Source organism: Glycine soja, chromosome 15 (assembly GCF_004193775.1).
Source record: "Glycine soja cultivar W05 chromosome 15, ASM419377v2, whole genome shotgun sequence".
NCBI classification, from domain to species: domain Eukaryota; kingdom Viridiplantae; phylum Streptophyta; class Magnoliopsida; order Fabales; family Fabaceae; genus Glycine; species Glycine soja.
The window spans coordinates 43194432-43220080 of NC_041016.1; the positions used below are offsets into that span (position 1 = coordinate 43194432).

General features: G+C 29.4%; 2 protein-coding genes and 1 long non-coding RNA gene across 6 annotated transcripts; all 3 read left to right on the plus strand.

Moving 5' to 3' along the window:
* Window positions 1-2484: 2484 nt before the first annotated feature.
* LOC114388625 (putative disease resistance protein At3g14460) lies at window positions 2485-15552 on the plus strand. 2 transcript variants are annotated; one of them, XM_028349208.1, is made up of 2 exons: window positions 2485-4431; window positions 13635-15552. In XM_028349208.1, the coding sequence occupies exons 1-2, from the start codon at window positions 2613-2615 to the stop codon at window positions 15386-15388; spliced, it is 3573 nt and encodes a 1190-aa protein (XP_028205009.1). In that variant the 5' UTR covers window positions 2485-2612; the 3' UTR covers window positions 15389-15552. The 2 variants fall into 2 exon arrangements, with proteins under 2 accessions (XP_028205009.1, XP_028205008.1); XM_028349207.1 differs by lacking the exon at window positions 2485-4431 and having other exon boundaries at window positions 11463-15552.
* LOC114388626 (putative disease resistance protein At3g14460) lies at window positions 4064-6399 on the plus strand. Its single transcript, XM_028349209.1, has 2 exons — window positions 4064-4173; window positions 4532-6399. The coding sequence occupies exon 2, from the start codon at window positions 4626-4628 to the stop codon at window positions 6180-6182; it is 1557 nt and encodes a 518-aa protein (XP_028205010.1). The 5' UTR covers window positions 4064-4173; window positions 4532-4625; the 3' UTR covers window positions 6183-6399.
* A 5035-nt stretch (window positions 15553-20587) lies between the features above and the next one.
* LOC114388628 lies at window positions 20588-25649 on the plus strand. Of its 3 annotated transcripts, none has more exons than XR_003661512.1 (6): window positions 20589-20880; window positions 21493-21570; window positions 21643-21939; window positions 23855-24074; window positions 24483-24650; window positions 25361-25649. It is a non-coding gene; the product is annotated as an uncharacterized LOC114388628 (long non-coding RNA). The 3 variants fall into 3 exon arrangements; XR_003661510.1 differs by having other exon boundaries at window positions 20590-20869; XR_003661511.1 differs by lacking the exons at window positions 24483-24650; window positions 25361-25649 and having other exon boundaries at window positions 20588-20869; window positions 23855-24314.

Sequence of the window (25649 nt, forward strand, 5' to 3'; positions counted from 1 at the left end):
GTTTTACTATGGAACAAATGAAAAAATAATCAGGTATTTAATAGGAATAAAAACACATTAAGACTATAAATAATTTTGAGATATGTATTTAAATATTTAAAAAATATTACATTAAATTATAAAAGTAATTCAATATAAAATGTTTGTTGGAATTATACAAAAAATATTTAAAATAAAATATATCCAATGTATAAATTATTTGTAAATTAATATTAATTTGTATGTGATATAATTTGAAGATGTTAAAAGTGTTAAAAAAAGAAATAGTTTATTAAATTATATGAGTAAAAAATGTAAAAATATTTGTTGAAATTATACTATAAAATTAACATTTGTCAAAATAATATTATTTATATAAATTAAAAAAATTAACATTATGTGAATGATGTATCTTTATATATATATAAGAAAGTCGTTAGCAATATTGAAAATATATTTTTGGTGAGTAAATGAAATAAAAAAATGTCATTTAAATTAAAAAATTTGAAAAATTTAAGTTTTCTTCGTTGATTAAATAATTAATACATAAGATTTTCTTTTTATATACATTTTTATTTATATTATAAATAGAGAATCAATCCATGTAATCAATCAACATTCTATTTTTTTCATCCACTCAATTTTATTCATTGAGATGCAATGACAAGTGTTGGATCATATTCTGTAGTAAAAAATTACATAAAAATTTACTTATATGTGCCTCATGAGTAAGTATTTTTTCTATATTGAATTTAATATTTTAATCTTCATTACTTTAATATTTAATATGTGATTTTTCCTGTTCTAAAATAAAAATAGAAAAAATGAAATTTTAAAATAAAATAATAAAAACTATTTTTCAATACTTTACTTAATTTTTTAGAAATTCAAAATTAATGATTGTAATCGCTATGTATACAAAAATTTGTTGTAATAATTGATATTATTATGTGAGTTTTCTTTTTCTTTCAATTGCAATTGTTGGGTTTGGTTTGTGTTTTGTTCATGATTTAGTTTTTGTTTTGTTTAATTAGGGTAGATTTTTCGTCATTTTTTTCAAACAATCTAATATAATATTATTTCTATTTTATATAGGACAAACATTCTTCTACAACCTTCATTTAATAAATATTAGTTTCTCTTATTCGGCAAGATGATGGTTATTGTTGGAGAAAGAATATTAATAAATAATCAGACCACCAAACTATATTTTCATGATTTTAAGAAAATAAATATAGACTTTTGGTATGGATGTTCCAAGTTATAACAATGTCACCCATCTAGCTAGTTTGATAATTGACTATATTACTTCAATAACTTTTGATTTGATTATAAAGAAAATAATAAATTACTTAGTTATGATTTTTTTTGTTTTTTATGTTTGTCATTTTATTGTTATTTTATCTTATGTTTGTATAATCATTGTACAAGTTTTTCACATATATTCTTATATTTGTACTTTTACAACTATATTATAAATACTATTTTATAATAATTTTACTTTTATTTTATATCTTCAATTTATAATATTAAAGGTTTCTTTTGATTTTGTATGTTTGTTGACATACTTCAAGAAAAGTACCAAGGATTGATTTTTATTTGTTTCATGTAATTAATATTTAATTTGATTATTTTATATTATTGATTTAATTTAATTGTTAAACTTTAAACAAATGTCATAGTTAGAGTGTTTGAAGGTTAAAAACATATATTAAAACAAAATAAAATTTAATAATTAAAGCATGATTTATCATCATTAAGGGTGGGAATAGGCCAGGTCAGACTTTGAAAGGCCTGAGCCTAACTTACGATAAATCTTTGAGACCTGAGCCTGATCTATAGCCTATCAAAGACTTTTATTTTTGCTCGGTCTGACCTTTTTAAGAGTCTGACCTGATAACCTCTTTAAAAGCCTTCTTCATACTAAAAAATATGTTATGGATAAAGTAGGCACGTAGTAGGAAAGTTAAAGAAAAAAGAAAGTAAATAAAAATAATAAGGAATATAAAAGGACACATGACTCATACTTGTAATTACATTTTTACTTAATTATAGGAATAGAAGTTATGAAGGCAATCAAAGTCTGATAGTTTAAAAAAAAATTAATTGTATCCAAAAAATAATATTATATATATATATATAGGCCGACATATCATGCTTTTAAGATTTTTTAATAAGCGTAAGTCTGGTCTATTTAATTTAATAGGTTTTTAAAAAAATCTGAGCCTAACCTTTTAATTAAATAGACTAGTTCTGACCAGACTTTATGTAAGACAGATTGTAGACTCCTATAGACTGGCCTGACTTATTCTTACCCCTAATCATCATGACATATATAACACATATTAAAAATCATACATAATACATAAAACATAAATCCTAAAATCCTCTTTAAAAAAATGATAACAATCATCCTCAGCTGATCAAAATTATAACAATTGAATTAATGAATAAGTTGTTATGAGAACAAGAGCTCCCCTCAGCAAAATCAAAGCCGCTCATTCATTGATAGAATACAGCTGTTAAAGTTTGTGTTTTCGGCAACCCTCAACAATTGTTGGGTTGACTGACATTAAAACAAAAAGATCTAGGCTTCCATTCATCCACTCCTCTGCTCCCTTTCCTACCATACAATGGCATTAGAATGCGTTGGTGGTGCTTTTCTTTCTTCTTTCCTTGGGGCTGTATTTCAGAAGCTGACTTCTCCTCAAGTTCTGGATTTCTTTCGTGGAACAAAGATCAATCAGAAGCTGCGGAAGGACTTAGAAAACAAGCTCATCTCCATCCAAGCTGTGCTTGATGATGCTGAACAAAAACAGTTTGGAAATATGCAAGTGAGAGACTGGCTTATTAAGCTCAAAGTTGCCATGCTTGACGTTGAAGATGTCTTGGACGAAATACAACACTCCAGACTCCAAGTTCAACCTCAATTTGAATCTCAAACTGGTTCAGGCTGTACTTGCAAGGTACCCAAATTCTTCAAATCTTCCTCTTTTAGTTCCATTAACAAGGAAATTAATTCCAGCATGAAAAAAGTCCTTGATGACCTAGATGATCTTGCAAGCCGGATGGATAATCTAGGTTTGAAAAAGGCTGCTGATCTTGTAGCTGGATCAGGATCAGGTAGTAAAGTGCCACAATCAACATCTTCAGTGGTTGAAAGTGATATTTGTGGCAGAGATGGTGATAAAGAAATGATCATTAACTGGCTCACTTCTGACACTGATAACATGTTATCAATACTTTCTATTGTGGGCATGGGTGGACTGGGTAAGACCACGCTTGCTCAACTTGTATACAACGACCCAAGGATCGAGGGCAAATTTATTGTTAAAGCTTGGGTCTGTGTCTCACAGGAATTTGATGTTTTGAACGTATCAAGAGCAATTCTTGACACATTTACTAAATCAACTGAAAATAGTGATCGGCTAGAAATTGTTCATACAAAACTGAAAGACAAATTGAGAGGAAACAGATTTCTTCTCGTTTTGGATGACGTTTGGAACGAAAGCAGGCCTAAATGGGAAGCTGTGCAGAATGCTCTTGTTTGTGGAGCTCAGGGAAGTAGGATCCTTGTCACAACACGCAGTGAGGAAGTTGCTTCTACCATGCGGTCAAAAGAACACAGGCTGGGGCAATTACAAGAAGATTATTGCTGGAAATTGTTCACAAAACATGCATTCAGAGATGATAATCTTCCACGAGATCCAGTATGCCCAGAGATTGGTATGAAGATTGTTAAAAAATGTAAAGGACTTCCTCTGGCCTTGAAGTCAATGGGAAGTCTATTACACAACAAACCATTTGCCTGGGAATGGGAAAGCGTGTTGCAAAGTGAAATATGGGCATTAAAGGACAGTGATATTGTTCCTGCTTTAGCATTGAGCTATCACCACCTTCCTCCCCATCTCAAGACATGTTTTGCTTACTGTGCTTTATTCCCCAAGGATTATATGTTTGACAGAGAGTGTTTAATTCAGTTGTGGATGGCTGAAAATTTCCTAAACTGCCATCAATGCAGTACGAGTCCAGAGGAAGTTGGCCAACAGTACTTCAATGATCTACTATCAAGGTCCTTCTTTCAACAATCAAGTGAATATAAAGAAGGATTTGTCATGCATGACCTTCTAAATGATTTGGCAAAATATGTTTGTGGGAACATCTATTTCAGGTTGGGAGTTGATCAAGCAAAAGGTACACAGAAAACAACCCGTCATTTTTCAGTTTCAATCATTACCGAACCATATTTTGATGAGTTTGGAACTTCATGTGATACTAAAAAGTTACGTACATTTATGCCAACATGGTGGAGAATGAATGAATATCACTATAGTTGGAATTGCAATATGTCCATACATGAATTGTTCTCCAAGTTTAAGTTTTTACGCGTCTTATCTCTGTCTCATTGCTCTAACATTTATGAGCTGCCTGACTCTGTTTGCAATCTTAAACATCTTCGTTCATTAGACCTTTCCCATACTCGCATAAAAAAACTACCTGATTCAACATGTTCACTCTCCAACTTGCAAATACTGAAGCTGAACTATTGTAGATATTTGAAGGAGCTGCCCTCGAATTTGCATGAACTCACCAATTTGCATCGCCTTGAATTTGTAAATACTGAAATTATAAAGGTGCCACGGCATATGGGAAAGCTGAAGAATCTTCAAGTTTTGATGAGTTCGTTTGATGTTGGTAAAAGTAGCGAGTTCACTATTCAGCAATTAGGAGAGCTCAATCTTCATGGAAGACTATCATTTTGGGAGCTGCAGAATATTGAGAACCCCTCAGATGCATTAGCTGCAGATTTGAAAAATAAAACATGCCTTGTGGAACTAGAGTTTGGATGGAATTCGCACCGGAACCCTGATGATTTTGCCAAAGAAAGGGATGTAATTGTAATTGAGAATCTACAACCTTCCAAACACTTGGAGAAGTTGTCAATCAGGAACTATGGTGGTAAACAATTCCCAAATTGGTTATCCGTTAATTCTTTATCAAATGTGGTGTCCTTAGAGTTGGACAACTGTCAATCTTGCCAACATTTGCCTTCCCTTGGACTTTTTCCATTTCTCAAGAAGCTTGAGATTTCAAGTCTTGATGGGATAGTGAGCATTGGTGCTGATTTTCATGGGAATAGCACTTCTTCATTTCCATCGTTGGAAACATTGAAGTTCTCCTCTATGAAAGCATGGGAAAAATGGGAATGTGAAGCTTTGATAGGTGCTTTTCCATGTCTTCAATATCTTACTATAAGCAAATGTCCCAAGCTGAAAGGTGATCTCCCAGAGCAACTTCTTCCTTTAAAGGAGCTAGAAATTAGTGAGTGCAAACAACTTGAGGCTTCAGCTCCCAGGGCTCTAGAACTAGACCTAGAAGACTTTGGAAAGCTGCAACTTGACTGGGCTTCTTTGAAAGAGCTCAGAATGGGCGGACACAGCATGGAAGCATCGTTGCTGGAAAAATCTGATACTTTGAAAGAACTGGAAATTTATGGTTGCCCGAAATATGGAATGTTTTGCGATTGTGAAATGAGTGATGATGGCTGTGACTCTCTAAAGACTTTTCCGCTAGATTTCTTCCCAGCACTCAGGACCCTTGATCTCAGAGGCTTTCGTAATCTACAGATGATTACACAGGATCACACCCATAATCATCTTGAATTTCTGACAATCAAAGAGTGCCCTCAATTAGAATCGTTGCCTGGAAGCATGCATATGCTGCTTCCATCTCTGAAGGAACTACGAATATATGATTGTCCAAGAGTTGAGTCGTTCCCTGAAGGAGGTTTACCATCAAATCTAAAACAGATGCGACTCTATAAATGTTCCTCCGGACTCATGGCCTCACTGAAAGGGGCTTTGGGAGGCAATCCCTCTCTGGAAAACTTGGAGATAGGAAAGCTGGATGCGGAATCTTGTCCTGATGAAGGTTTGCTGCCACTCTCTCTTACTTGTCTACGCATCCGTGATTTTCCAAATCTAAAAAAACTGGACTACAAGGGGCTCTCTCAGCTCTCCTCTCTCAAGAAATTGATTCTTGGAAACTGCCCCAACCTCCAACAGCTACCAGAGGAGGGTCTTCCCAAATCCATTTCACATCTTATGATTAGTGGCTGCCCCAACCTCAACCAGCGTTGCCAGAACCCAGGAGGCGAAGACTGGCCAAAGATTGCTCACACTCCAACCGTGGATATTTGGTAGTATATGGTAGTGATGCTGATTTTTAAGAATTATCACCAAACTTTTTCTTTTTTAGTTGATCTGAATTATCATGAACCTTCTACATGATTTGTGCTTCATGGAAATTACTGAATAATTGTTTTCTTACACTTACATAGTTATATATGCATTGTGTGCGAGGAGTTTTTTTTATGACTTTTTTTTTATTACTGGATAAAATATTTCACATTTAAATTTATTTATAATTTCTTACCAGAATTTATTATGTTAATGACGATAAATTGTTGGTATATTCTTTAATAATATAAAGAGTTTACTTCTAAAGAGATAATCATGTTTCTTATATCAAAGGTTTATTATAGTTAAAAGCTATGCTATCTTTTAAGTTTTACTTGAACAATATAGAATTTATTTGTTCTATACTCAAGAAATATTATTTTTTACCAATGACGTTATTTATCTTAATAGTTAAATCCAAAAAATTATTATATATAAGTGTTTATTTGTAAATAGTTTCAATCTTTGTTAATTTTGAAATATTCACCATTCATCTAAAATTTTGGGTCAATAAAATCAGTATATTTAAATAGACTCATTTTATAATTACTTTAATAACTACTACTTTTATAATTAAAAAATATTACTTTTTAGGTTTGTGAATTTTAACTAATAACTTCTTTACGATATTTTTTTTCATCCATAGATATAATAAAATATCATATTGACTTCCATAGATCTTTGATTATAAATTTTTTTATTACTCAAATAAAAAAATTCTAATATGGTTACTACGTAATACACGAATACAAATATGAATTAATATGATAAAAATAAAATAAATAATAGTTTAAAAATATAATTTTTTATATAATCAAATTAAGAAAATGTTTTGATACAAAAGTTTAAACATTTCAATCGATTTGTCTTAATATATGGTTACCTAGTTATACATGGATATAAATATGAATTAATAAATATGGATTAACATAAGATAAATAAATTATATAATAATTTTAAAAATATAATTTTTTATACTTTTAATCTGAAAAGAAAATGAAAGGGGTTTTAATATAAAAATAAACATAAACTAAAATATGATAAATATCTAAGACTCTTGCAATAAAAAACCCAAATGATTTTGTATGATACTCGTGTGATAGATAACTATAAATATGAATTAGGATAACAAAAATATAATATATAATAGTTTATAAAATATTTTTTTTATAATTTCAAATTAAAAAAGAATGATGCTTTGATATAAAAAAAATTTAGTCATCATTCATATAAAAATTGTATGAATTAATTTAAATATAAATATTTTATAGTTTCTTAATATAAAAAAAAAAACACAATGATTATTAAAAAAAATAATCATTAAATGAGTTTGTTCTAGTATGATTACCGAGGTGCATAAAAAATATAAAGATGAATTAATGCAACAAAAGAAGAATATATAATTGTTTAAAAGTATAATTTTTTATAGATTCATATTAAAAATACGAAGGATGTTTTAATATAAAAAGAAATATAAGCATCGTTCTTATAAACAATTTATACATTAATTCAAGTATAAATATCTAAGAGTCTCTTGACATTAAAAAAATCAATGATTATAAAAAAATCACTCATATGAATTTTTCCTAATATGATCCCCTATGCAACGGATGGATAAAAATATGAATTATCGAGATGAATATATTGTTAATTTTAAAAAATTATAACAAAAAATTATAAATAAATATGTCTTTAAATAAATTTTTCATATTTAACAATAGAAATAAAAAACTTTAAATTTATAGACAAATGGAATTTAATTCCTTTTTGATAACAACCAATGGTAAATCGATGTTTTGAATCATATTTTAACAATTGTCGTGAATAATTTTTCCTAAAATTTTAGTTACTATCTTTCTTGAAAAACTTAAAAATTTCCGTGTTCTATTAAAAAATTAACAAATTGCTCGATTTTTTAACATCTTATCAAAAAATGTATCTAATTAAAGTTTTCTTTAAAGAAAAGATAAACTTCCCAATCACCCCCAAAAAAATTGGAATAAAAATAATATATCACTAGTGTATTAATACTAAAAAAATATGTATATGTTTAAAATCTTACTTAAAACAAATAAACAATTTAATTAAAGAATTAAAAATAAGTCTTTCAGTTTGCTATATCTATCATCCATTTTCACTTTAAATATCATAGCTGGTGTGTATGAAGGCTAAATGAGTATATTAAAATAAGATAAAACTTAACAATTAAAGCATAATCTACCATCATCACATATATAACATAATATGTAAAAATGATACATAAAGCATAAGTTTTAGAATCCACATAACAACGAAAATCATAACAATCATCAACTTATCAATATCATCATATCAAGATTCAATCATCATCATCATCATCAATAGTGAATCATAACAATCATCATCATCATCATCATCACTAGTGAATCAATCATCATCACCATGATTTATCCACCAAATATCATCATCATGTATTATGCGTATGAAATTACTAACATCCAACTCTCTTATGACTCCAATTTTATCTTCCCACTATAATTTCATGATTTCAGCATGTTAACTAGAAGGTGTGATTTTATATAAAGGAGAAAGTATAACAAAATGACACTTCATGAGCACTACTTGATAAGAAAATATATGGTTAAAATATATTTATCGTCCCTAAAAAGTTACCATAGTTTAGATATAGTCATTGAAAAAATGTCTTTTTTTGTTTGTATAAACTTTAATGTGCTATTTTTTGGCTTGGAATTGAGTTTGGATAAATCTGAATCTATTTGAACCTAGGTAACATTTTTTAATTTAAATTTGAAAATGGAATTTATGGGGGTTAAAAATTGTCATAAACTCCAAAAAAAAGTACAAGAATCAAAACAGAATAACACCCCCCCCCCCCCCCCCCCCAAATGCAGAAAAATAAAAATTAAATCCCTTTTCCCTAATAACATTGTATCATCATCATCAAACACCATAACAAATCCAAACCCAAATCCAAAAATTGGAGATCATTAAATATTTTCAATTGCTTGGGAATTTTAAAGAAAAAATTGGGACTAATTGGATCTTAAGTTTGAACAATGAAAAATAAATCTTAGTATGAATCTTCACCACACTTGATAGAGCCACCTTCGACATTTATTCCATTGTTAATTGTCAGAACTAACACAAAATTAGTTAATTTATGAGAGAATAAATACAAAATTGGGACTAATTGGATCTTAAGTTTTTTTCTTATAATTTTTTTTTCGTTTGTTAATTGTCATAACTAACACAAAATTAGTTAATTTATGAGAGAATAAATACAAAATTTGTTAATTCATCAATGACTAAAATAAAATATCAAGAAGGACTAAAAACAAAATTGTTATTTTACTATGGAACAAATGAAAAAATAATCAGGTATTTAATAGGAATAAAAACACATTAAGACTATAAATAATTTTGAGATATGTTTTTAAATATTTAAAAAATATTATATTAAATTATAAAAGTAATTCAATATAAAATGTTTGTTGGAATTATACAAAAAAATATTTAAAATAAAATATATCCAATGTATAAATTATTTGTAAATTAATATTAATTTGTATGTGATATAATTTGAAGATGTTAAGTGTTAAAAAAAGAAATAGTTTATTAAATTATATGAGTAAAAAATGTAAAAATATTTGTTGAAATTATACTATAAAATTAACATTTGTCAAAATAATATTATTTATATAAATTAGAAAACATTAACATTATGTGAATAATGTATCTTTATATATATAAAAGGAAGTCGGTTAGCAATATTGGAAATATATTTTTGGTGAGTAAATGAAATAAAAAAATGTCATTTAAATTAAAAAATTTGAAAAATTTAAGTTTTTTTCATTGATTAAATAATTAATACATAAGATTTTCTTTTTATATACATTTTTATTTATATTATAAATAGAGAATCAATCCATGTAACTAATCAACATTCTATTTTTTTCATCCACTCAATTTTATTCATTGAGATGCAATGACAAGTGTTGGATCATATTCTGTAGTAAAAAATTACATAAAAATTTACTTATATGTGCCTCATGAGTAAGTATTTTTTTTTTTGTATATTGAATTTAATATTTTAATCTTCATTACTTTAATATTCAATATGTGATTTTTCCTTGTTCTAAAATAAAAATAGAAAAAAGAAATTTTAAAATAAAATAATAAAAACTATTTTTCAATACTTTACTTAATTTTTTAGAAATTCAAAATTAATGTTTGTAATCGCTATGTATACAAAAATTTGTTGTAATAATTGATATTATTATGTGAGTTTTCTTTTTCTTTAAATTGCAATTGTTGGGTTTGGTTTGTGTTTTGTTCATGATTTAGTTTTTGTTTTGTTTAATTAGGGTAGATTTTTTGTCATTTTTTTTTCAAACAATCTAATATAATATTTTCTATTTTATATAGGACAAACATTCTTCTACAACCTTCATTTAATAAATATTAATTTGGCTTATTCGACAGGATGATGGTTATTATTGGAGAAAGAATATTAATAAATAATCAGACCACCAAACTATATTTTCATGATTTTAAGAAAATAAGTATAAACTTTTGGTATTGATGTTCCAAGTTATAACAATGTCACCCATCTAGCTAGTTTAATAATTGACTATATTACTTCAATAACTTTTGATTTGATTATAAAGAAAATAATAAATTACTTAGTTTTAATATGATTTTTTGTTTGTTTGTCATTTTATTGTTATTTTATCTTATGTTTGTATAATCATTGGACAAGTTTTTCACATATATTCTTATATTTGTACTTTTACAACTATATTATAAATACTATATTATAATAATTTTACTTATCTTCAATTTACAATATGAAAGGTTTCTTTTGATTTTGTATGTTTGTTGACATTATATACTTCAACAAAAATTACAAAGGATCTTTATTTAGTTCATATAATTAATATTTAATGTGATTATTTTATATTATTAGTTTAATTTTATTGTTAATCTTTAAACAAATGTATGACATAATTAGGGTGTTTGAGGGTTAAAAACATATATTAAAATGGAATAAAATTTAATAATTAAAGCATGATTTATCATCATCATATATATATAACACATATTAAAAATCATACATAAAACATAAATCTTAAAATTCACTTAAAAAAAAATAATAACAATCATCCTCCGCTGATCAAAATTATAACAATTAATTAATGAATAAGTTGTTATGAGAATAAGATCAAAGCAATTGAAATCAAAGCCGCCCATTCATTGATAGAATACAGCTGTTAAAGTTTGTGTTGTAGGCAACCCTCAACAGTTGTTAGGTTTACTGACATCGAAACAAAAAGATCTGGGTTTCCATTCATCGATTCCACTGCTCCCTTTCCTACCATACAATGGCATTAGAATGCGTTGGTGGTGCTTTTCTTTCTTCTTTCCTCGGGACTGTATTTCAGAAGCTGGCTTCTCCTCAAGTTCTGGATTTCTTTCGTGGAACAAAGATCGATCAGAAGCTGCGGAAGGACTTAGAAAACAAGCTCTTCTCCATCCAAGCTGTGCTTGATGATGCTGAACAAAAACAGTTTGGAAATATGCAAGTGAGAGACTGGCTTATTAAGCTCAAAGTTGCCATGCTTGACGTTGAAGATGTCTTGGATGAAATACAACACTCCAGACTTCAAGTTCAACCTCAATCTGAATCTCAAACCTGTACTTGCAAGGTACCTAATTTCTTTAAATCTTCCCCTGTTAGTTCCTTTAACAAGGAAATTAATTCCAGCATGAAAAACGTGCTTGATGACCTAGATGATCTTGCAAGCCGGATGGATAATCTAGGTTTGAAAAAGGCTAGTGGTCTTGTAGCAGGATCAGGATCAGGATCAGGATCTGGTGGTAAAGTGCCACAATCAACATCTTCAGTGGTTGAAAGTGATATTTGTGGCAGAGATGGTGATAAAGAAATCATCATTAACTGGCTCACTTCTGACACTGATAACAAGCTGTCAATACTTTCTATCGTGGGCATGGGCGGGTTGGGTAAGACCACGCTTGCCCAACTTGTATACAATGACCCAAGAATAGTGAGTAAGTTTGATGTCAAAGCTTGGATCTGTGTTTCAGAGGAATTTGATGTTTTCAACGTATCAAGAGCAATTCTTGACACGATTACTGATTCGACTGATCATGGTAGAGAGCTAGAAATAGTTCAGAGAAGACTTAAAGAAAAATTGGCAGATAAAAAATTTCTCCTCGTTTTGGATGACGTTTGGAACGAAAGCAGGCCTAAATGGGAAGCTGTGCAGAATGCTCTTGTTTGTGGAGCTCAGGGAAGTAGGATCCTTGTCACAACACGCAGTGGGAAAGTTTCTTCTACCATGGGGTCAAAAGAACACAAGCTGAGGCTATTACAAGAAGATTATTGCTGGAAATTGTTCGCAAAACACGCATTCAGAGATGATAATCTTCCACGAGATCCAGGATGCCCAGAGATTGGTATGAAGATTGTTAAAAAATGTAAAGGGCTTCCTCTGGCCTTGAAGTCAATGGGAAGTCTATTACACAGCAAACCATTTGCCTGGGAATGGGAAGGCGTGTTGCAAAGCGAAATATGGGAATTAAAGGACAGTGATATTGTTCCTGCTTTAGCATTGAGCTATCACCAACTTCCTCCCCATCTCAAGACATGTTTTGCTTACTGTGCTTTATTCCCCAAGGATTATATGTTTGACAGGGAGTGTTTAATTCAGTTGTGGATGGCTGAAAATTTCCTAAACCACCATCAATGCAATAAGAGTCCAGAAGAAGTTGGCCAACAGTACTTCAATGATCTACTATCAAGGTCCTTCTTTCAACAATCAAGCGAAAATAAAGAAGTATTTGTCATGCATGACCTTCTAAATGATTTGGCAAAATATGTTTGTGGGGACATCTATTTCAGGTTGGAAGTTGATCAAGCTAAAAATACACAGAAAATAACCCGTCATTTTTCAGTTTCAATCATTACCAAACAATATTTTGATGTGTTTGGAACTTCATGTGATACTAAAAGGTTACGTACATTTATGCCAACAAGCAGGATCATGAATGGATATTACTATCATTGGCATTGCAATATGTTGATACATGAATTGTTCTCCAAGTTTAAGTTCTTACGTGTCTTATCTCTGTCTTGTTGTTCTGACATTAAAGAGCTGCCTGACTCTGTTTGCAATTTTAAACATCTCCGTTCATTAGACCTCTCCAAAACTGGCATTGAAAAACTACCTGAATCCACATGTTCACTCTACAACTTGCAAATACTGAAGCTGGTCAATTGTAGACATTTGAAGAAGCTGCCCTCAAATTTACATAAACTCGCCAATTTGTGCATTTTATCTTTGTCTCAGTGTTCTGGGCTTACAGAAGTGCCCAACTCTATAGGTGATCTTAAACATCTTCGTTCATTAGACCTTTCCCATACTCGCATAAAAAAACTACCTGATTCAACATGTTCACTCTCCAACTTGCAAATACTGAAGCTGAACTATTGTAGATATTTGAAGGAGCTTCCCTCAAATTTGCATCAACTCACCAATTTTCATCGCCTTGAATTTGTAGATACTGAACTGATAAAGGTGCCACCACATTTGGGAAAGCTGAAGAATCTTCAAGTTTTGATGAGTTCGTTTGATGTTGGTAAAAGTAGCGAGTTCACTATTCAGCAATTAGGAGAGCTCAATCTTCATGGAAGACTATCATTTTGGGAGCTGCAGAATATTGAGAACCCCTCAGATGCATTAGCTGCAGATTTGAAAAATAAAACATGCCTTGTGGAACTAGAGTTTGGATGGAATTCGCACCGGAACCCTGATGATTTTGCCAAAGAAAGGGATGTAATTGAGAATCTACAACCTTCCAAACACTTGGAGAAGTTGTCAATCAGGAACTATGGTGGTAAACAATTCCCAAATTGGTTATCCGTTAATTCTTTATCAAATGTGGTGTCCTTAGAGTTGCACAACTGTCAATCTTGCCAACATTTGCCTTCCCTTGGACTTTTTCCATTTCTCAAGAACCTTGAGATTTCAAGTCTTGATGGGATAGTGAGCATTGGTGCTGATTTTCATGGGGATAGCACTTCTTCATTTCCATCGTTGGAAACATTGAAGTTCTCCTCTATGGCAGCATGGGAAAAATGGGAACGTGAAGCTATGAAAGGTGCTTTTCCGTGTCTTCAATATCTTTCTATTAAGAAATGTCCAAAGCTGAAAGGTCACCTCCCAGAGCAACTTCTTCCTTTAAAGAAACTTGAAATTAGTGAGTGCAACAAACTTGAGGCTTCAGCTCCCAGGGCTCTAGAACTAAGCCTAAAAGACTTTGGAAAGCTGCAACTTGACTGGGCTACTTTGAAAAAGCTCAGAATGGGTGGACACAGCATGAAAGCATCGTTGCTGGAAAAGTCTGATACTTTGAAAGAACTGGAAATTTATTGTTGCCCGAAATATGAAATGTTTTGCGATTGTGAAATGAGTGATGATGGCTGTGACTCTCTAAAGACTTTTCCGCTAGATTTCTTCCCAGCACTCAGGACCCTTGATCTCAGTGGCTTTCGTAATCTACAGATGATTACACAGGATCACACCCATAATCATCTTGAAGTTCTGGCATTCGGTAAGTGCCCTCAGTTAGAATCATTGCCTGGAAAGATGCATATACTGCTTCCATCTCTGAAGGAGCTACGAATATATGATTGTCCAAGAGTTGAGTCGTTCCCTGAAGGAGGTTTGCCATCAAATCTAAAACAGATGTATCTCTATAAATGCTCCTCTGGACTTGTGGCCTCTCTGAAAGGGGCTTTGGGAGAAAATCCCTCTCTGGAATGGTTGTTGATTAGTAACCTAGATGAGGAATCTTTTCCTGATGAAGGTTTGCTTCCACTCTCTCTTACTTATCTATGGATCCATGATTTTCCAAATCTAGAAAAACTGGAATACAAGGGGCTCTGTCAGCTCTCCTCTCTCAAGGGATTGAATCTTGATGACTGCCCCAACCTCCAACAGTTACCAGAGGAGGGTCTTCCCAAATCCATTTCACATCTTAAAATTTCTGGCAATTGTCCGTTGCTGAAGCAGCGTTGCCAGAACTCAGGAGGCCAAGACTGGTCAAAGATTGTTCACATTCAAACCGTGGATATTAATACATGGTAGTGACGTTGATTTTTAAGTATTTATCTTGAGACTTTTTTTTATCTGAATTATCATGAAACTTCTACACCATTTGTAAATCAAGGAAATTACTAAATAATTGTTTTCTTACACTTACATTGTTTTTTATTATGCTATTAATAACAAATATTTGGTATATTATTTAATGATCGGAAGAGTTTACTTCAGAGAAGATAATTGTTTTTTTTCTATCATAAAAAATTATTATAATAAAAAGTGATGTTATCTCTTGAACTTTTTTTATGTAATATGAAATTTATTTGTTACAACATGAAAGTCTATGCTCAATAAATATTACTTTTCATCCATGATGCCATTTATCGTAATATTGAAATCGATGTAACTTTTATATATAAGTGTTTAGTTGTAAATAGTTTTCATTTTTATTAGTTTTGAAATATTTATTAATAAGCTCATCTAAAATTTAGGTTAATAAAATGAATATATTTAAATATACTTATTTTATAATTACTTTAAAAAAACTAATTTTATAATTAAAAATATTACTTTTAAGCTTATGAATTTTAACAAATAACTTCTTTAAAATACTTTTTTTTATTCATGAATATAATGGAATATTATATTGATTTCAAGAAATATCTGATTATACACAAATATTTAGTAAAATTGATAAACTCTAGTATGGTTACTCATGGGATTCAGGAATATAAATACGGGTTAACATGGTATAAATAAAATATATAATAGTTTAATTTTTTTTATATCATCAAATTAAGAAAAGATTTTGATACAAAATAGTTTAAATTAAACATCCTAATAAATTTGTCTTAATATATGATTATCTAATAATAGATGAATACAAATATAGATTAAGGTAACATAAATAAATTGTATGATAATTTAATAATATATTTTCTTATACCTTCAATTCGGAAAAAAAAGAATTTTAATATAAAAAGAAATATAAATTCAAATATGATAAATATTTAAGATTCTTACAATAAAAACTCAAAATGATGATATATTATACTCTCAAATGTTCATAAAATACACATGACACTCTAAGTGACATCTCAAGACATGGGTTAGCCGTTCACGTTAATCTTAAAAGAGAAACACATACACTAATAGACTTATTTTCCTATCAGACAAGTTATATCTAACTTATTAATATTTTTGAATATTGAATTTAACATATAATTAATTATTTATAAGGAACACATTATTTACAAGTTCAATTATTTAGTGGTTTGGCCCTTTTTCATTGCCTGGCTGAACGAGCTTGGTCTTCGGTCTTCAGGGAGTGCAAATCAGTGTTAAAGGTCCTTATTCTGCCCAGTCTCACCCTGCCACAATTCTTAGAACTTGAAAATGCAGGATTAATTTTTACCCAAACTTTCAGTTAAATTTTCTTTTTTCTAGGGAAGACTTGGTTGACAGCCACAAATAAAAAAAAATCCCAGACCATCCTACAGAAACGTGTGATACACAGTACGATAAAAACAAAACCCTTTCTAATCAAGTCATGGAAAATATCCCAAAAGCTACCCTCTCATAACAATAGTCGTCATTCATTCATTGAATGCTATTCAAACCGACAATCCTAACATGCTATTTGCTACTCTTATTAGAAGGTCCATTCATAAAATAGCTTGTTAGTTTTTACACGTTTCAACAGTACATTAACCCTCCACTGAGCCTGGCCAGCCCTAATCTATAAACTTAATAAGAGTGAATGAAAAAATTAAGAAAATGAAAAAAATGGAAAAAATTAAAAATAACAAAATGTGCCAAAAGAAAAATGGTCGGGAAATGAAAAACAAATAAATGATTTATTCAATTTTTTTTATTGAGTTATTTAATTAATTCGATCAGAGTTTCTATCCTCAGTTGAGTTACAGTATATATAACGGCATGCTATTATGGCTTAGAGCTAGCAACTACCAAGTAATTAATACCATTCTTTGGACATAATAATTAAATCATCAAATTTAAACATACTAACTAAATGAGCTAAACTTGCTTAATTAAATATTTCACTAAGTGAATAAAGTAAGGATATCAAACAAATTTGCATGAAATATATTATATCAGATTAAGAAATCCTATCAAGTCAGAGAAGATCCAAGAAGTTGGAAATTTGGGAAATACATTTAGGGTGTGTTTGGATGGAGAAATTTAAAATTATGAGAAATTTTAAATCTTAAGAATTTCAAATACTTCAATTGAAATTCTTTTATTTTCAAAATTTTGTGTTTGGATAAAAAAAATTAAAATTATGAGATGAAAAAATGAATGAAAAAAAGAGAAGATATAATTGGTGTGTTAGTTATACGTGCTCCTCTATGCTCACACCCAGATCGATATTTTAAGAGGTCAGACGGTGTTTCTTGAAGAAGACTCCCAGAAGAGAATTTCAATTTCTCACCTTTTATAAGGAAATTGAAATTCCAAATTTTTTGTTGTTTAAAATTCTGTTTTAAAATTCCAAAATTTTAAATTCTTCATAAAAAGTGTCCAAACAATGAATTCTAAATTATAGAAATTCAAATTCTCGGATAAATTACTTTCCTCAGTTAAAATTCTCTATCTAAATACACTCTTAAAAATAAGACCGCTTCTCTTTCTTTATGTTGTTTTCTTAATTAAAATATGAAAAATAACATATGATATATGTTAATGGATGTCACAGAGAACTGAAAAGGTCAACAGAAAAATTAAACAATTGATTAGAAAAATTGAATGAAACCAAAATATCAAAAACATTAACATCAATAGTAATTAGTGGACATAAAAATATCATTTGAATCAATAATGATTTTTTCGATTAATTGTGTAAAATTTTATGTTATGTTACACTATTTTTTTCATCCAAAGGAGACCCTATACAAAACTTTAATCAAAACTTTTTTTTTCATAAAAACTATGAGAAGAAAAGTGTTTTTCTACTGTTGTCTTGAAGTTTAATACCTAATAATGGTACTTGAAGAGAAAGATTTTTTTTTTTTTTACCAAAATCGATTCATGTAAGGTTAACATATATCTATATTTGTCAAATTTTTAATATATAAAAACATATGTTCATACTATATCATCATTTCATTTTCGATTTTAAATAAGACATATCCTCATTTTATTTCCAATTATTTTGCCTTTTTCATTTCCCACATATAATTCGCATAATTGGAATGTATAACAACTTTTAGGCATGAATCCAAGAAGATACCCAAGTACATAAGTATGTAACAACAATTTAAATTGATCGAATTAATAAATATTTTTAAAATTTTAATTTAAATCATTTAACATCTTTATATGTTTCTTATTATTTAAATGATAAATTAATTTTGACTACATTAGAAAGTTTGAATTAAGATCAATTCTATATTTATATGAATAAATATTTTAAAATTTAACTTTCTATTGTTTAGCATGTTTAAATTTTGAATTAGATAATTGCACATTTTAAGTTATTATAAAATAATTTTATATAAGTTTATATAAGGGCTAAAATCTTCAATAATTTTTTTATACCTATTATTCTGATTATAATTTAAATTTTAATTAAAAATACAAAAAATGCATCGTGAACAATAAAATATTTGAATTATTGATTATTTGTTACATTTTTGATGATAATGTTTAATATAGAAGATATTTATACTTTTAATAAGAAATTATAACTAAATCAAAATCACAACATAAAAAATTCAATTTTATAATAATAATAATAATAATAATAATAATAATAATAATAATAATAATAATAATAATAATAATAATAATAATAATAATAATAATAATAATAATAATAATAATAATTGGGAATAGAATAATTATTTGATAAAAATTCCAATTTTTTTTAAAAATTCTAGGTACATAAGTTATAAGCATTTCAAATATTTTATTGATTGCAAAATTTTAGTCTAATTTTGTGTCACTAATGCACTTAAATTTAGCATTATTTATGATATGTCTCATTTGTTCATGTAAAAATTTATTAAATCCTAACTCAATACACAATTTTCTTAAAAAATAACCATGATTTCTATTTTTTTTAAAAATATAATAAAATAGATATAAAAAATATATTTTACAAATTCAATTTAATGTGTTAAACGGAAAAAATATTTATTTTTAATTTGTAGAATATAAAATTTAAAAGTTTTCAGCATTAGAAAAAACAAAATATTACTCTTTAAAATTCATTTATTCAAATTCAATTTAATATTAAAATCCTTTCTAATTGGTTTTTATTATCATAAATTAAGTCTGACGTAAATACAATTAGTATAAATTAATTAAAAGTTTAAATTAGGATCAATTTTATATTTTCAATAATAAATATTTTAAAAATTGAAATGATGATATTAATAATAATTTTTTTAATAGAATTTAATGTAACGATAAATTGATATTTAATGTAATTTAAATTGTATCATTTGATTGATATTTAATGCTTATTAACGTATCATTAAATCATATTTAAGACAATTGTTTCATTTACTACTTTAATTGGTATTTATAGATAACCTTAATTTATTACAAAATTTAATTTAAGAATTGAATTAGTGTAGAGTGTGAAACGTTATATTATTTTTTTATTAAGATAAATCATATTATTGGATTGAAGTATGAATTAAAAATAAAAAATTATAAAGTATTCCACTAATTTGTGATGTTCTGGAATATTCTTATTAGAGAAAGAGGTAATTTTGATATAAGAATTAAATTAATATAGAATGTCGAATGTTGATTAATTTTTTTTATTATGATAAATCATATTGTTGGATGGAATAATAAATTAAAAATAAAGATTTATAAATTATTTTATCAATTTGTAATGTTCTCACAGATTTTTATTAGAGAATCATGTATAGGAAAAAGATATTCTTTATAATAATAAGTATATATGTAAGAAAAGTAAATTCTAATTATACATTTGTTATATATATATATATATATATATATATATATATATATAAATAAAATAAAATTAAATTCTAATTATACTAATTATCCTTTAAAAGGTATACTTTATGATTAGGCCATATAATTTTCATTAGATTATAAATTAAAAATTACACACTTTATGTATATAAACATTTTTTTAGATTTTACACTAGTAAATATACGAAAGGCAATTAATGAATAAGTTGTTATGAGAATAAGAGCTACCCTCTGCACAATCATAGCAACTCACTCATTGATAGAATACTGTTAAGGTTTGGGTTGTTGGCAAGACTCAATAGTTGTTGGTTGACTGACCTCGAAACAAAAATATCTTTACTTTGATTTGATGAACACTTCATTGCACTGAGTGATTGGCATAAGCTGCAGTTGAAAACACAGATTTCCATTCATCGATTCCACTGCTCCCTTTCCTATCATACAATGGCATTAGAATGCGTTGGTGGTGCTTTTCTTTCTTCTTTCCTCGGGGCTGTGTGATTCTTCTGCATCACATCCCTCAAGCTTGGGGGGTATTATAGTGTTACTCATGTAATGATAGGGTACCTTTAACTTCTGTATTTGTTTTCTGTCTTTGGGGAGCTGTAAATACCTGAGCCCAGTTATTCTCTGTTGTAATTCAGTTTCTGGATTCATTTAGTCAGTTACCAAGTGCAGTTATCATTTTCTCATTCACACTGAAGTCTAACATACAGTTTTGAAAAATTTAATGTGTATGCAGTGTTATGCTTTGCATGAACCAAGTCATGCTATGTTGATGATGAATATGTAGTGTTATATGCATTTGTGTACACAAGATTTTTATTTATGTTTGATAAATGAAAATAAAGTAAAAAGTAAAAACAAAGCCACATAGGTCACTATGGCCTATGCTGATGTTGAGGGCTTCATTTTTGTGAAGGCCAAAAAATATATTTAATATGTTTATAAACATAATTATAGAAAATAAAATTTAAAAATTTAAATTTCAGTATTAGTTTTTAAATATAGAAATTAAAATACCACTTGAAATATTTAAGTGTGGATTCACCTAAAACGTTTTTAAATGTCTGTTAACAAGCATCACTCACATAATTTATCTGGATTCACATGAAAGTCTAAAATTTTTAGCAAATTTAATTGATCATTTGATTACCACTTTTGAATTATTGTAGGAACTTAGCCAACTTTGTGATATTGTTGTGGAGCCTCTCAGGGATCGCATAGTGACAAGTCTTCTTCAGGCATCATTGGTTGGTAGCTTAGCCTTTCTTTTGATGAATTCATTACTAGTATTGTGATTTTAACACTATCCCGCATGTCAGGATGGCTTACTCCGTGTTATCTTAGATGGGGGTCCATCAAGAGTTTTCTTTCCCGGTGATGTAAAATTATTAGAGGAATCTACAATTTTCAACAGACTAATCAGATCTTTGGACTTTTGTACTTTTTTTCCCAATAAAAATGAGAGTTTGAGTAAGTTAATAATATTTCAATGTCAGTGAATGATGATGTGCTTCTTGTAGGAATTCTTTATATCTGGAGGTGACGGCCTCCCTCAGGGTGTTGTCGAAAATCAGGTTGCACGTGTTCGGCATGTGATCAACTTGCATGGCTATGAGGTTAGTTCACCTATATCTTGCGGCCATGTTTGGTATTGGATTAGCCTAGTTACCTAATAGCCGTGGCGGAGCCAGAAAAATTATAAAGCCTGGGCAAAAATTTAAAGATAGCAAATTCACATTGTATATAATATGTAAATAGTAATCAATCAAAATAAAAGAGACTCGTCATTTTGTCAACAAAAATATAGTTTAAAATAAAAGAGATAAACATAATCTTACAATACAATAGCGGGTTAAATAAAATTACGAGACAAGTGTCCTCTCCGAGACTTCTTTGCGGTAAATGTTCGAATAATATCAATATCATCAAGTGACTTGAATATCTCCCGCTCGGTGTAACATACCATCAAGTCATTGAACCACACATCGTTGATCTTATTGTGCAATTTAGACTTGATAATCTTCATTGCTGAAAAAGCTCTTTCAACGGATGCTGTCGACACCGGCAATATCAAAACTAGCTCAATAAGTTTATAAACCAATGAAAATACCAAATGTTTCTCAGTTTGAACCAAAAAATGATAAAGCTTTCTCTCTTTCTTTCATTTTTTCTTTTTTTGGCCGGGCATGAATGACAGGCCTAATGAGTCCATGACAAATGCCTGGCATGTGATAAAAGCCATAAAATCTGTATTATGATAATGTTAAATTTCACTGTGTTTCTTACCTTTACCTGCTGCAAGGATTGTATGTATGTGTGTATGTCTTGTTCATGCTTTAATTTTTATTAATTTGTGATTGTTACAAAAATAAGTTTCCCTATCTTTTGGCCACGGGGTTTGAAAAATAGGTATAGATGAATTGATAAAGTAATGGATTTATTATTCTATGAAAAAAAAAACTTTATTCTTTAATTGGAAGGCATTGATGATGAATGAAAATGTTCTATTGGATGGAGAAATGGAGTTGGCGTCTGTTGATTGGTTCCTGAAATGGGGCCAAACTTATTTGTTTTTATTCTTGGCAATCATTAGGGGGTGATGCACCCAAATGGAAGCCAAAGATGCAGAAAAAAGGAAGACATGTGGTTGTTTTCATCGCACTTTCCATCACCTGGCCCTCTATTTTTATTTTATGCATTTCTTTTTTTATTTAATTTTATGAAAGAAACGGCTTTTGGACTCACTTCCTCATTGAGACGGTGTGGCCAGGTTTCATCCACATTGCCCACCCTCCTTTCTCTCTGTGGAGAATAATAATATTGTACTGTACATTGCCTTGCATTATTGGTATACACTCCATTTTGGCCATGACCTGATCCAATTGTTTCCATGTCTTTGAGATTTTTTTTATCTCATAAATGTTAATTTATTAGTTTGATTAAAAATGTCAATTAGAAATATTCTTTTTCCATCCAAGACCAACCTTATATCTCTTCCTTGACTTTGGAGAAATGAATGTTATATAAACTATAGGCAACAACAAATTAAGAATAAAAAAGCTGTGGTGAGTATGGAAAAAATTGGAAACAAAATCTGTGAAATTTGGGCCAGAGCCTGGGCAATTGCCCAGGGTAGCCGGGCCTTGAAACCGCCTGTGCCTAATAGCCTTAGGCCTTAGCCATATCTTAAGGCCATGTTTGGTGTTAATTAATTATGTGTTCTTATTGCTTTGTTTTGTTGTCAAATTCATCATTATATTTAAAATCTCTTGTATGTTAGTTTCCACTGTTTGATGTACCCTATAATTTATTACAATTACAGCAATAAAAGCCTTATCCCACTATTGTGCTCTTATATTAACAAATTTTACGTTGGTTGCTAACAACCTAATGTTAAACTTATTGTCACCTAATACAACCATTCTCATTTATCCGAGCTTGGTGGGACCTGCTATAATTTATTAATGATAGAAAATATCTTATTGCAACAACTGTGTTTAAGAATTCATGTAAATAATCTGTATTTTGCAGACCCGAGAGTTGATTGAAGACTTGAAATCTGCTAGTGGCATGGAAATGCAAGGTGGCAAAAGCAAACTGGGAACTGATTCCAAAACTCTATTAAGAATATTATGCCACAGGAGCGACTCAGAAGCCTCTCAATTTCTGAAGAAACAATACAAAATACCCAGTTCTTCTTCTTAGAGGAATGTTTACAACAAAAGGGAACCAGCAAAATTTTCACTTTGGGGTTAGCTTTCTGTGAATATTCATTGCTGGAAATGTTTCTTTTTTTGTTGGAATTATTAAAATTGTCCATTCAGTGTATAATTAGGGAGCATAATTGAGTTTTTGCCTTTCCTTTGTTTTGGTTTTAATCTAACTACAATGTTGTTGATCTTCATTGTAAAATTTCGTCCATGTGAATACTGTAATTGTAAGTTCAATTAATGAAGCTGCTATTCTTTTTTACGAGGGTAGTTGTTTCATATTTAGAAAACTTCAACTGATTGTGGAATTTATTCCCTAACTTCCTAATAAAGCAGTTTTATTTCTATATATTGTACTTGAATGATTAGATATACTGGTTTTGGTAGTGATTAAATGCAATACTCTTATTTGCTCTAATGGAACCTTTCTCCTAAATTCTATAATATAGTAGGTTGATAGTTTTCCGAAAATATCCCAAGAGCTAGCCAAGACAGAGAGCAAAATGCAGCTGCTGTTAATGTCAGTATTTTAGGGAAGACTATGGTTGACGGGCCAGCAAAGAAAAAGATGTTCACAACCCAAATTAAAGCAATCGTACACAAACGCCTGACACACAGTAAGTACACAGTTATTGAAAATATCCCAAAAGCTACCCTCAGTAGAATTATAGCAACTCATTCATTCATGGAATAAAGCTCACACTGACAATCGTAACATGTTTGCTACTGTATTTGCTAGTAATGATCGTTCATAGAAATAGCTTATTACTTATTTCATCAGTAGATAAACCCTGCACTGAATCTGACCACTGCTAATATATAACTTAATTGTGTACATTTGATTTATTTAATTAGTTTGATCAGAGTTTGCTATGCTCTGTTGAGCTATTTAAGTTGTAGTTTTTTTTTACACACATTTTAAATTATTGCAATGCACAGACCCACTGTCATTAAACTCTACACATATGCATGATGTTAGATTTCTTGAATTTCTTTATTGATAAATTAGTCATTAAAATTGACTAAACACACTAAAGTCTTCATTAAATATGTGTTAGATATCTTGGATTTATTTAGGCTAAAATATGTTCGTGCTTGTTAATATATATTCGAGTTTTATATTTGTTTTCTGACAAGTTTTTCTTGGTTTTTGTTGGTTTTTGCTCGTTGATATTTGAAATTTTATGTTGATTGCTGATGACTAATGGAATCTTCCTCCTTTATCCGAGCTTGGAGGGATCAGTTATAATTCGTCAATGATAGAAAATATCTTCTTGCAACAATTATGTCTAAGAAAGCATGTAAAATAATTTGTATTATTTTGCAGACACGGAAGTTGATCGAAGACTTGAAATCTGCTAGTGGCATGGAAATACTCAGTTCAATATCAAAACTCTATTGAGAATATCATGTAACAGGAGTGACTCAGAAGCTTTTCAATTCCTGAAGAAACAATACAAAATACCCAGTTCTTCTGCTTAGAGCGAGGGATGAGTACAACAAAAGGGACCAGCAGAATTTTCATTTTGGTGGTAGCTTTCTGTGAATATCCGTTGCTGCCAATATGTCATTTTTTGTCAGAATTATTAAAATTAGGTATTGGCCTAGGCGTTGCA